General features: G+C 36.7%; 3 protein-coding genes across 3 annotated transcripts; all 3 read right to left on the bottom strand.

Annotated features, from left to right (window-relative positions):
- Positions 1 to 3,503: 3,503 nt before the first annotated feature.
- LOC103512892 (polycomb protein Scm-like) lies at positions 3,504 to 6,158 on the bottom strand. Its single transcript, XM_008477678.3, has one exon. It carries the CDS (start codon positions 5,694 to 5,696, stop codon positions 3,768 to 3,770), a length of 1,929 nt encoding a protein of 642 aa, XP_008475900.1. The 5' UTR covers positions 5,697 to 6,158; the 3' UTR covers positions 3,504 to 3,767.
- Positions 6,159 to 6,500: 342 nt separating this feature from the next.
- Positions 6,501 to 8,592, bottom strand: LOC113468925 (Down syndrome critical region protein 3 homolog). The gene is made up of 4 exons (XM_026826235.1): positions 8,582 to 8,592; positions 8,051 to 8,141; positions 6,992 to 7,096; positions 6,501 to 6,527 (listed from the first exon to the last, which is right to left on the bottom strand). Exons 1-4 carry the CDS (start codon positions 8,590 to 8,592, stop codon positions 6,501 to 6,503), a joined length of 234 nt encoding a protein of 77 aa, XP_026682036.1.
- LOC108252829 (Down syndrome critical region protein 3) lies at positions 8,205 to 12,129 on the bottom strand. Its single transcript, XM_017445594.2, has 5 exons — positions 12,118 to 12,129; positions 11,757 to 11,853; positions 10,978 to 11,045; positions 10,794 to 10,851; positions 8,205 to 9,498 (listed from the first exon to the last, which is right to left on the bottom strand). Exons 1-5 carry the CDS (start codon positions 12,127 to 12,129, stop codon positions 9,416 to 9,418), a joined length of 318 nt encoding a protein of 105 aa, XP_017301083.1. The 3' UTR covers positions 8,205 to 9,415.
- Positions 12,130 to 13,457: the final 1,328 nt, after the last annotated feature.

The raw sequence follows: 13,457 nt of genomic DNA, 5'->3' as shown, positions 1-13,457 counted from the left end.
AAGGGAGGCAGGTATGTAACAATGGCGGCCATTTGTAAAAAAAAAAAAATTGGAAACGTGTCTTTGAAGCCAGGTTGGTTTGAAAGCTAATTACAACACAAAAAGCATGTAAAAAAAGCTGACCAAGGGAATAAATTAATAAAAAAAAATGTCGTTTCTTTGTGTTATTATTGCACAAGTTTGGTGGTGCTCACTGCAGCATTATAGGATTTTTCCAAATACATATATCGCAATAATCCAGCTCTCAATTACCTACCATGCTGGCACTGATCGCTATGCGCAATGCACATTTATATTACATAGCTACTCATTTTCTTCATAAGGCTGAGTGGGCCCCGTAACGGCCAGTCACGGAATCAATCATTTGAATCGAACCCGAGTCTCCCGCGTGCAAGGCGAGCGCAGTGACCACTACGCCATGGGAGCTCAAGGGAATAAATTTATAATGCCCCAATATAATAATAATAATAATGAACTGCCGACAGTATCATCACAGACTTCTCTAGGCTTTATGTTGTTCAAATAAGACCAAACCTCAATAACTCATGAAAATGCTCTGCCGCTCTGCCAGCTTTGGCCCTGATTTATTAAAAAAAAAAAAAAAAATGAACAAAGCGCGAGAATGTTATACTTGGGTTAGCATGAGTCAAGATTCAGGTAAATAAAATACGCCTATGGTATCTTTCATTTTACGGCTTCACTTTTTTCAGCATTTTCATAATTTTCCACAGCTCCTTGACGTCCATGGGAAAATACATTTTGCTAACTTCTCATTCCCACAGCAGCTGTGAGCAGCTTTTAAAATTTCAAATCTTACTACTAGAAAATATTTTCTTCTTCATTCAATGCCCCCGCCCCCCTTTATGTTTATTATGACTTTACTTAGGTACCTATTTTTTTTTTCTTTTTTTTTTGTTGCCCCATTCTAATGAAACCATGGAATCCACATTCGTCTGAGAAAAGAAGAAAAAGTATTTTCATTTTTTTTTTCAAGTTAGGCGCTTTATCATTCTTGTGTCTTTCGGCATAACAACTTAATGCTGATTTCCGAATAAGTAGTAGGTAACTAGGTACAGAATACCTATAATTAATTAATTGAAATCGGTTCAATATTTCACCAACAATTCTCAAGTGGCTTTAAATTTCACTGTTCTTTATCCTATTTGACTCGATAGATCTTTCCAGTCTGATAATGGTAACCACATGACCACTTGCTCTACACGTGTACTCGTTTTCCCTGGAGAGCTCTACTACATAATATCCGCCACTCTGACGTTCAGCCTACATAACCTAGTTATCATTTAGGGAGAGGGAGGAAAACATCTCAGGCTTGAGAACTTTTTCACCTCCCTGGAAACCCCTCTCCGTTTCCTCAAAATAAGCATGCGCTCATTTCAGCCTTCTTTTCTAAAAAAAAAAAATCTTTGTTAAAAATTTTGTAAATGTGTTCGCACGAGATGGTACTTACTTCTGGCTTAAGGGTTCAAAGTGCTGGCACGCAGAACAGCACCTCTTGTCTCTAATCTCCTATTAAAACCTACATCTTTTTGGGCTAGCCTTTCTAAAAAAAAAAATCTTTGTTAAAAATTTTGTAAATGTGTTCGCACGAGATGGTACTTACTTCTGGCTTAAGGGTTCAAAGTGCTTGGCACGCAGAACAGCACCTCTTGTCTCTAATCTCCTATTAAAACCTACATCTTTTTGGGCTAGCCAGTTTAGAAGGTAGCGCGTTTATAAGAGCCAGGTTGCGGGTTCGATTCCCGTCCGAGGTGAACTTTATCCAAAACGGATAAGGTTCATTCTCGGAACGGCTTGCTTTCTCCTATCCCGCCCTCAGGCTCCGATTTCGGAACATCGTGCATCGGGACGATAAGACCTCCGTTGTTAGAGTTACCTCTAAGCTCTAGCAAACCTATTGGGGAAAAAAATCCTTCAATAATAATGAGAGTGAGAAAGGAATAGAGGTTTCTCATTCTTAATAATAATATATTTTTTTATTTCTTTCCAATAAATTTTATAAATACAATTACAATAGAGAAGGTACCTAGATACAGAAAAAATCCAAAAAATTAAATAGAAAAGTGCGACTTTATTATGAAATATCTGTTTTCCTTTACCAAATGCACATAAATTCCGAAAAATTATTCAGATGAAGAAAACACATTTTTTATGAACTAAAAGCAGGGGGTATAGTTGCAGCTGTTAAGGTAACTAATTAATAGAAGGAAGATAGTTAGTGCGACATTTGAAGAGACAAGTCCGTCATTTTCAGTGATATTCGGGTGTACTTCGTAGGTAGAAAAAGAATCTCCTTCAAAAGACGAATTTCTTCCTTCCTTCCACAAGGATTAAAAAAAAAAACTCAGGGACCAAAAGAAGAAACGGATTATGAAAATGGTAAATTAACAGTTATGTTGGTAGGAAAATTATTCTAAAAAAAAAACGATTCATGCACAATCACTCAGATTTCATTATTATTACAGGAAACCCTTTTATTATTATGAAGGAGGTCAGATAAAAATGTGAATTATGTGTTTAAAACAAACTAAATACTATGATAAACATTATACAATAGTGAATATAAGAAGTATTTTTTTCTTGTACCTATACTATCACACACTAAAATAAAATGAACTAAAAAAAACGATTCATGCACAATCACTCAGATTTCATTATTATTACAGGAAACCCTTTTATTATTATGAAGGAGGTCAGATAAAAATGGTGAATTATGTGTTTAAAACAAACTAAATACTATGATAAACATTATACAATAGTGAATATAAGTATTTTTTTCTTGTACCTATACTATCACACACTAAATAAACCTTTTAAAAAGAAAATAAACCCTTAAACTTAACTCTAAATAATTATGTATGTACAAGGTAGAAAAATATAGTACCTATGTAAAATATGTAAATGATTACTACTACATACTAATAATAATATGTACAAATGGAATGAATTAATATTTTTTTTTTCTTCTATTTAATAAAAGCTTATTTGAAACTGCTTGTAGGTATTGAAATCTTAGTGCATAGCCAGAATGAGACTGAAAAGTCCCTTTGCCCTAGCAGTCTAAACAAGGTTTCGTGTATTTTATAGGTTTATAGTGCTTTCTTTTGTTCACATTTTTTTAACGCAAATGAACTTGGACTGAACTATGTAGGTTTCGTGTATTTTATAGGTTTATAGTGCTTTCTTTTGTTCATATTTTTTAACGCAAATGAACTTGGACAGGACTTTTTTTTTTCTTCTTTTTTGAGATCTCAAGCTATTTGTCGAGGTATGAACCTGCGATCTATGGGAGCCTAGAGTGCTTGGCCTAGGCCTAGGCCTAGATGGTACTTACTTTAGCTGAATTGTACAGGGCTTCAAACACGCCCACTGTTTTCGAACTCAAGGTCAAATTGACCGAACCCTCGATTGTGAGAACGAAGGTAGAAAAATATAGTACCTATGTAAAATATGTAAATGATTACTACTACATACTAATAATAATATGTACAAATGGAATGAATTAATTTTTTTTTTCTTCTATTTAATAAAAGCTTATTTGAAACTGCTTGTAGGTATAGACATCTTAGTGCATAACATAGATAAATAACGGTTCTGTTCAGTACTTTGCTTCAAGAAACCAAACCAAGTAAAGAAAATAAGAATGCCTCATTTTCGTGCTTTTTTTTCATTCCTTGGGTTCCCTTGAAAATTTGAAGACTTGTGTTTAAAGCTTTTCTTAGCCTTGAATATATTTACAAATTAATATGTTATAATGGATGACCATGCCTCCTTGGCCGAATCCTATTAACAATATTGCATATCTTTAATGCAGGTCCTAGCTTTAAATTCATGTATTTCATCATCATTTCTGATGTCAGAAGTAGAAGAGCTTTACCATCAATTTCATGACTGCGAAACAAATTAGCATGGACTGCAAGTAGGGGATCACAAGATGATAAATGTTGAATGACATGTTCTACTGACCAGGTACTTGGGTCAGAAGGAAGATCAAGTACACATGCAGATGTGGTGGAGGGAACATCAGATACTGTTGGCACAGGCTCTTCACTTTTCTCTTCTGCTTTGGCATGAGATATGTCTGACTGTTCACTAGACTTGCTCAGTTTCTTGGGTTCTTGAGAGCTATCTGGACTACTTCTTTTACTTTCAATGTTTTCATTTTCTTTTTTGATGACTGATACACAACTGAGTTCTCGACAATGTTCAACCTTTTCTCCACACAAGAAGTTTGGACAGCAACAGAGTTTCTTGGTCACATGATTGAGATAACTCCATAAATCATTTGCAGATTTCAGATCAGGAATGATTACATCATGAAGTTGAGAGTTTATCACAGTCTTAACAACAGTGGTGCTTCCTTTATTTCCCCACACCAGCAAAGATATCACAGCTTCCACATCTTTAGCACATGTCAGTAAATTACTTACACAATCTTTTATACATGCAGAAATTGCATCAGGACCCCACTGAGATTTCAAGCTTTGGAGCTTTTCCTTCTCCAAAAAGTCTCCACAGTGACATGTTGTATTCATGTATATGGTTACTGTGGTTGATGTGATGTATGGTTCAGGTTCCTTGGCCTGCTCACAAGGAACAACTTGGTGATTCTTGGAGTCATCAGGTACAAGAGGGGGAATGCCACATACTTTGATTTTAAATCCTTTACACATTTTTTTATCATTGGGAGGTTGCAAGTGATGGCCACTCTTGGCACACCAGCCAGCAGGGAATATGTCTCTTGAATAGTATCGGCACCAGTAATCAAAAGCTCCTTTCCATCCATCAAATGTAATGTATATCATATCTTTTTTAACATCCCCAACAGTTGCAACACATATGAGCTGGGGATTCTTCTTGTCCACAGCCTCTAACTTCATTCCAACTTTGAACTTATTGGTGGGAGGAGTTGGTGGTTCAGGTTTGAAAACCCTAGCAGGAGCCATCACAGCATTATTTAACCTTTTTGCAAGAAACACAGGCCATTGGGAAACATTCAGAGTGAATCCCAGAGGTGGCTGTAACATACCACCATGCTTTTCACAATGTCCAACAGGATGAATTTCATTTGAGTCTACAAGTCTCCAGAAATCATTTCTATTGTCACTGCCATCCAGACGTAGCCTCAACCTTGGTCCATAGCCATGTGCTGATATAACTGTGGCTATACAAGTGGATGTTGTACTACGAGGGTCTAGAGCTTCTAATTTCATTTCTTCTACAAATTCATTTTTAGGTGGCTTGGGATGTTGTTTGAAGCAAGAATATGGAGCAGCTATACTATTGGTTTCAATCAAATATCTGTCCCAATCAAAAGATCCTGGGCCACTACCATTGGATGAAGCATCCTCTGAAGCAAGTCTTTTCTGTTCAGCTTTTTCTATTTTCCTTTGATATTTCAAAAGACACTTATTGGCACAAAATGTTTTAGTTTCTTCAGGTTGTTCTAACTGTACTGGAGAACCATGGATTGTGTCACCACACAGAGCACATGAAGGTGGAGTGCCTTTGAGTTGGACATTTTTCTTGAACTGATGTAAACATTGCACTGAACAAAACTGTTTCTGACCATCAGCCACTGGCAAAACATAATTTAACTGATTGTTTACTTCCAAACACCATGTACATTTCATTTTAGGAGGTCTCCCTCTAGTTTTACCTCCATTGGGGGTAGCCATGGTAAAAGTATTTTCAAATAGTAAAGGTCACAATAAGTAGGTAATGTGACAACTCTTTTACATACTGATATTCAAAATTGAATTATAGTATTATTTCACCAATACCTGAGTGTAGCATACTGAACTGATCTATGTCAACAAAATTATTAGAAATAAACACTGAAATACGGAAGAACTAGAACAAAATTTGACACTGACACAAATTGCCAAAATTCAAACACAGATGAGCAGAAGTTACAGCTTGATTTTTTGGGGGAAAAAGCTCCGCATCCGCAACCGGTGATAAATGCACACAAGATGGCGTCTATATTTTGTGCTTTCAAGTGTCTTTAAATGAATCCACTTTAATGTAAAGCTTCAACACAGTTTACTGCAAAAAATAACGTCTTCCACAAGTACTTGTCTGGATTTCAGTTAATTTTACACTTTCGTTATTCTACGCTGTAATTTTGCAGCACAAAATACAAGATAACGTCTTCCACAAGTACTTGTCTGGATTTCAGTTAATTTTACACTTTCGTTATTCTACGCTGTAATTTTGCAGCACAAAATACAAATTACAAATCTGGGAGAAAAACTGCGATTCGCAATATTTTGCAATTTGTGGCACACAACAAAACATGAAAACAAAACAGAAAAAATCATAGAACTAGCGTTAGTGGAGGACAAGGCTTGTTCAAATCAAAAGTGAGGCAGGTATGTAACAATGGCGGCCATTTGTAAAAAAAAAAAAATTGGAAACGTGTCGGCCATCTTTTTCGCACGACGCTCTGCAAAAAGGACAAAATAGATTTTGATAGAGGTTTAACTACTAAGTTCTTTAGAACGACACTGTATAGTTTACAGGGTTGAATGGTAAAGATTGCCTCTGGCAATAATGTCGCCTTTTGTTTGTATTTATTGGTGTATGTTTGTTTGTAATTAATTGTAATTATAACTGTTTCTTTGAAGCCAGGTTGGTTTGAAAGCTAATTACAACACAAAAAGCATGTAAAAAAAGCTGACCAAGGGAATAAATTAATGAAAAAAAAATGTCGTTTCTTTTTGTTATTATCTTTGAAGCCAGGTTGGTTTGAAAGCTAATTACAACACAAAAAGCATGTAAAAAAAGCTGACCAAGGGAATAAATTAATGAAAAAAATGTCGTTTCTTTTTGTTATTATTGCACAAGTTTGGTGGTGCTCACTGCAGCATTGTAGGATTTTTCCAAATACATAGGTATATCGCAATAATCCAGCTCTCAATTACCTACCATGCTGGCACTGGTCGCTATGCGCAATGCACATTTATATTACATAGCTACTCATTTTCTTCATGGCTTCGAATGGAATTTGTGTAGTACCTGATGGCATCTTGCCCGCTGCTGCCAGCTCCAGCTCGATGGACAGAAGTTGAATGGGCTGAAATCAGAGGAGAGGTTGATTAAGTCATTTTCAGAATGTTTGATTCTACCTTGGAAACGTTAGTTTAGGTTCTTGTATGAAATAGAATTAAATTTTAGGAGGTCTCCCTCTAGTTTTACCTCCATTGGGGGTAGCCATGGTAAAAGTATTTTCAAATAGTAAAGGTCACAATAAGTAGGCAATGTGACAACTCTTTTACATACTGATATTCAAAATTGAATTATAGTATTATTTTACCAATACCTGAGTGTAGCATACTGAACTGATCTATGTCAACAATATAGAATTAGGGGGAGGGTATAATGAATAGGTAATTTATAGAATAGAATATACCCTGTTTTTACTGCCAGAATGAGACTGAAAAGTCCCTTTGCCCTAGCAGTCTAAACAAGGTTTCGTGTATTTTATAGGTTTATAGTGCTTTCTTTTGTTCATATTTTTTAACGCAAATGAACTTTGACAGGACTTTTTTAAACGTTAGTTTAGGTTCTTGTATGAAATAGAATTAGGGGGAGGGTATAATGAATAGGTAATTTATAGAATAGAATATACCCTGTTTTACTGCCAGAATGAGACTGAAAAGTCCCTTTGCCCTAGCAGTCTAAGGTTTCGTGTATTTTATAGGTTTATAGTGCTTTCTTTTGTTCATATTTTTTTAACGCAAATGAACTTGGACTGAACTGTGTAGGTTTCGTGTATTTTATAGGTTTTTAGTGCTTTCTTTTGTTCATATTTTTTTAACGCAAATGAACTTGGACTAAACTATGTAGGTTTCGTGTATTTTATAGGTTTATAGTGCTTTCTTTTGTTCATATATTTAACGCAAATGAACTTGGACAGGACTTTTTTTTCCTTCTTTTTTGAGATCTCAAGCTATTTGTCGAGGTATGAACCTGTGATCTATGGGAGCCCAGAGTGCTTGGCCTAGGCCTAGGCCTAGATGGTACTTACTTTAGCTGAATTGTACAGGGCTTCGAACACGCCCACTGTTTTCGAACTCAAGGTCAAATTGACCGAACCCTCGATTGTGAGAACAATGTACCTCGCTGGCTTGACACAGGGGTTAAATACGTAGGCGGATGCTGCAGAACTAACGCCGACGATATGAAAAAGTTCCGAAAAATCATCGATGAACGGATTTTGACACGATTAAAACAGTGAAGCACTTGGGTTCCTTCAAAGCATTTGCACATACGTTCCATTTTGTTCCTGAATCTGCCATAAATTCAGACAATGTCAGTTTGAAAGACGTGAAGATATTTTGTGTAACACCGGGGATTTGAGATGAAACTAGGTACATTTTATATTTTCATCTTATCTGTTATTCTCAGAATATTATCACTGTACCTACCCATCATTAACATCAAAGTCAAACTGGAAGTAGGTACTTAGGATACTGAGAATTTCAAAGTTATACTAGGCACATATCTAATCCCCATGTGTTACTCAGTTATTGCTCTACTATGTATAAGTAATACATACTTCATTATCATGGTTATTAAATAACCTGATTCTTAACTACTCCCTTTTGTGAGTTCAATTTTATCTTACTGAAATCCAAAGTTTTCCATATCAGTGCAATGTGTATTATTATTTTTTAAATTTAAAGTCAAAATTTTGAGCCTTTCTTATAAAGAAACTCCCCCTCAAACGAAAGTAATTATCTCCTTTTTACCTTCCCTTTTTAAGCATTTTGTAGACTTTTTGATATAAAGTTCTGATACGCAGCTGCCTTATTATTATTGAGAGTTATATTTTTCGTTGCAGGTATTCGTTTATTTTATTTTCCTAATTTTCTGTAAGTAGTACAAACTATTATGTTGGATTTAATTTGACAGTTTCATTTTATTTTACGATATTATTATTTTATGTTCAAAACATTTTAAGTTTAAATAAAACTTCATTACTCTACATTGTGATTAAATAATCTGTTATTTTATTGCGTGTATTTTTCAGAGACTACATGTACCCTCAACCTATTGAATTCTAACTTTGGTAGGATAATTCGATATGCTTGAAATTTTTCTCGAAACTCCCAGAAAGTTGTTGGTCCCTCAGAATCGTACTCTCGAAATCTTCTGGCGGTTAAGTTGTTAACTATACTGACGTAGTTAAAGGGTTAACTAAGTATCTTTCAAGCTCTTGTCTTGGAAAATTATTGATGCTTTTTACAGTTGGGTGAGCTTTCCAATAGGAACCATTGATCTTTCCTTGATCATGAAAGCGCTGGCTTTCTCCTATCGTCCGTTCATACAGTTCCCTCTATCAAAATATCATGAAAGCCTAGAGTGACCGTCAATGAAGATCCCCTAAAGGTCAACATCTGAGCAGAGTGATGGGGAAATTCTCTGTAATAAGATGATCGTCTTGAAAGATGATGACTAGATTTATTTCAAATTCTGAAATCAAAAGAGGAACGTAGGGGATTGATGCTTTTTACAGTTGGGTGAGCTTTCCAATAGGAACCATTGATCTTTCCTTGATCATGAAAGCGCTGGCTTTCTCCTATCGTCTGTTCATACAGTTCCCTCTATCAAAATATCATGAAAGCCTAGTGTGACCGTCAATGAAGATCCCCTAAAGGCCGTCAATGAATATCCCCTAAAGGTCAACATCTGAGCAGAGTGATGGGGAAATTTTCTGTAATGAGATGATCGTCTTGAAAGATGATGACTAGATTTATTTCAAATTCTGAAATCAAAAGAGGAACGTAGGGAAGTGAAAATTTACGTGGGAAATCTATTGTTTGTACAATCAAATATTGCAAAGTTCTATGCTTCTATGACCTCGAATTGCAAGCTTAATTTTTGTTGCCATTTAACATATAATATATATTACCTACCTTGGTGGTGTAGTGGTCAAGGCGCTCGCCTGGTAAACAGGAGGGATTGGGAAGTGAAAATTTACGTGGGAAATCTATTGTTTGTACAATCAAATATTGCAAAGTTCTATGCTTCTATGACCTCGAATTGCAAGCTCTGTATTGTCCCCTGACTTAATTTTTGTTGCCATTAAACATATAATATATATTACCTACCTTGGTGGTGTAGTGGTCAAGGCGCTCGCCTGGTAAACAGGAGGGATTGATCCCAGCCGAGGTATGGAATTTCATCCTCAATATAATTTGAGAATTTGACCACAATAATAGTAGTAGCCTACTGCTGGAGTAAAGGGACTTTTCAGTCCTATGCGAGCAGTATAAATAAGCACTATTATAATTATACATATATTACTTGAATTTTACTCGAACAACTATAAAACCAACCTCTTCATTCGAAGTGCATCGTGCTAAACACTACATTACTGAGTGGTTGGAAGAATAATTAAAAAGTTTGATTAATGATTATTTTTCTGCTTTAAAAAATACAGAACCGGCGTGAACGACGTGGTATTCCTGTGTTTAAACGCCTTATTTGAAGAAAAAAAGTAAGAAAAAGACCGATTTTTTCAAACAGCAAGTTGGTTACAAAAAAAAAAAAACTTATCAGGTCACAATAGGGCTGAAATAGACGATTCTTTTCTTTTCCAAAGGAAGATATGAAAATACCGTCTCGGTACTTCACTTATATCAAGCTTTGCTTAAAAAAAAAACTTATCAGGTCACAATAGGGCTGAAATAGACGATTCTTTTCTTTTCCAAAGGAAGATATGAAAATACCGTCTCGGTACTGCAATTATATCAAGCTGTGCTTACCTATTTTAAAGTTGCTTGTTATGAGGGTGGGGCAGGTGAATAGTCTAGGGAACACCATGTAGATAGGAATGGGGATCCCAGTGAACACGTTGCCCTCACCAATCTGAATATTCTGGATTTCCGTTGCTGAAACACCGAGAGAAAAGATATGTATGACAAACCCAATATGTCTAGGGAACACCATGTAGATAGGAATGGGGATCCCAGTGAACACGTTGCCCTCACCAATCTGAATATTCTGGATTTCCGTTGCTGAAATACCGAGAGAAAAGATATGTATGACAAACCCAATATGTAGAAGAATACTTACTTTACTTATCCTTGGCTGCGGCCTTAACGACCATATGCCTGTGTCACAGCAGCTGCCCATTCTCCTCTCTCCAGAGCCGCTTGCTTCCATTATTCCGGATTGATTCCCATGAATGGAGAATATATTAATGAACTTAGTCACTTAGAAAAAGGGACCCCTCCTAAAACAGGCTAATAGGGCCAAAATCTAAAGAGCACATTCCCTTTTCGTTACTGTACTAATGGTCCAGTAGGGCACAAAACCTATCCCCTTTTTATTCCCCTATATCTCCTCTTTGTTACTTAAAATATATACCGAAATATATCCCCTTTTTGTTACGTGACATACTCTTATCCTTGGCTGCGGCCTTAACGACCATATGCCTGTGTCACAGCAGCTGCCCATTCTCCTCTCTCCAGAGCCGCTTGCTTCCATTCTTCCGGATTTATTCCCATGAATGGAGAATATGTTAATGAACTTAGTCACTTGGAAAAAGGGACCCCTCCTAAAACAGGCCAATAGGGCCAAAACCTAAAGAGCACATTCCCTTTTCGTTACTGTACTAATGGTCCAGTAGGGCACAAAAAAGCAATCCCCTTTTTAATCCCCTATATCTCCTCTTTGTTACTTAAAATATATGCCGAAATATATCCCCTTTTTGTTACTTGACATACCGTCTCTAGAGTACCCTTCTGCACAGCCACAAGTTTCCACTCTGACGAGTTGTAATTCTACAGACTTGATAGGAAGCTCCGTCTGTTCTATCACGATCTGGAAACCGAATCATACAGCCATGGGTTAAGGATTAATCATAAGGTCGCAGGTTCGATTCCGGCCCGGGTCAAACTTTATACTAAAGAGAAGTTCGTTTTCAGAACGGCTCACTTTCTTCTATCCTGTCCTCCTTCTCGATTTCGGGATGGTAAGGCCTTCCTTGTTACCTACATGTTACAGTTTCCTCTATAAAACCTAGATCTAGGTAATAAGAGATCCATTTCTTTAACACTCATACTGATGTTTATGAATTTGACTGACTGTTTCCAACATTTCATGTTTTCTGAGGTTCTGAGGAAATATACAGGGTGTTTAATAAAAAAGTTGCCACCCCTGAAAACTCAAGAACCGTTTGAAATTCGGGAAAACGCTAAAACACGTCATATCGAGCGTTGATTTGTGCTTCAAATAGGTCCCACTAATGGTTCATGTTGAAACTAAGACCCAGAAATGAAATTTGGACTTTCGGCCCTGTCGTCCGAACATAGAAAATTTCGAAGAGAGATGGAGGACAGGATAGGAGAAAGCCCGCTGTTCCGAGAACGAACCTTACCTACCTATCTGATGATGACCTTTCCAACTTTCGCTGCGGACGGTAATCGAACCCACGACCTAGCGCTTATGAGGTAGTTGCGCCACATTCCAAGCTCACTAGGCTGGTAAAAGACTTCCTTTTGCAGAGAATGTTATGTCAAAGCATTTGTTTACTACACAATACCTATAATAGGTACAAGCGAAGTTTTTTTTTTTAACATGAACAAAGTCAGAGATTACTCTTATTATTCCGACCTGCCAGAAAACAGAGATGAGCACGACCCACCTTACCTCTGCTGGGAATCGAACCAGTACCGCGACCTCCAAAAATTATTCATATCTACCTATACCTAACTTGCTAGATACCTACATAGGTAGGTATTACGAAAATTGTAAAAGTGAACTTGTCAAAGTCATGACCGTCTAGAACTTTCTCTGGACATTTTTTACTTTACGGCTTACGGGAACCTATTGGTGAGAATTTGGCAGAAATCGGTCGGTCGTTCTGTGGTCCACCAAACTCTCTCTACTATTACCTAGGTATGTATTATCAGAGATTACTCTTATTATTCCGACCTGCCAGAAAACAGAGATGAGCACGACCCACCTTACCTCTGCTGGGAATCGAACCAGTACCGCGACCTCCAAAAATTATTCATATCTACCTATACCTAACTTGCTAGATTGACAAGGCCTTCAAAATGGTACGTATGAGTATGAATGAAGGACTTTACTTAACTTCATTATCGTCAATGTATGCAGGTGTAGCCTATAACATAGGTACTAATAATTTATTATAGGCACAGTTAAGAGGGGACGAAAAATAAAAGGAACAACTGGGCAGACAAGGTCTTCCTGGCAAGACATTGCCTTTTCGTAACAAAGCTCACTAAATTTGAATTTAGTGTGGCGTATCTTTTTTCAGATGAAGCAGTATTACGACATGAGAAGAAATTATCCACGTTACTTCCAAACTATTTTGCCGTCCGAAATGAAATATGTATATGACACAAAAACCCACGCCGTCTTACACCAGAGAGACAATCTAGGCAGAGCCATTCTTTTGG

The sequence above is a fragment of the Diaphorina citri genome, unplaced genomic scaffold (genome assembly GCF_000475195.1).
Source record: "Diaphorina citri unplaced genomic scaffold, Diaci psyllid genome assembly version 1.1 scaffold896, whole genome shotgun sequence".
Taxonomy (NCBI): Eukaryota; Metazoa; Arthropoda; class Insecta; order Hemiptera; family Psyllidae; genus Diaphorina; species Diaphorina citri.
The sequence above is the reverse complement of the archived record's forward strand: the minus strand, read 5'-3'. Positions and strand labels throughout refer to the sequence as shown.

Coding starts and splice junctions, on each gene's coding strand:
- LOC103512892 (XM_008477678.3), bottom strand. CDS start 5,696: ATGGCTACCCCCAATGGAGGTAAAACTAGAGGGAGACCTCCTAAAATG.
- LOC113468925 (XM_026826235.1), bottom strand. Junction 7,097..8,050: donor CCCTGTACAATTCAGCTAAA/GTAAGTACCATC, acceptor CTCTGATTTCAG/CCCATTCAACTTCTGTCCAT. Junction 6,528..6,991: donor TGAAGAAAATGAGTAGCTAT/GTAATATAAATG, acceptor TAAACTATACAG/TGTCGTTCTAAAGAACTTAG.
- LOC108252829 (XM_017445594.2), bottom strand. Junction 11,046..11,756: donor AGAAGGGTACTCTAGAGACG/GTATGTCAAGTA, acceptor TCGGTATTTCAG/CAACGGAAATCCAGAATATT. Junction 9,499..10,793: donor AACAAGCAACTTTAAAATAG/GTAAGCACAGCT, acceptor TTTTGATTTCAG/AATTTGAAATAAATCTAGTC.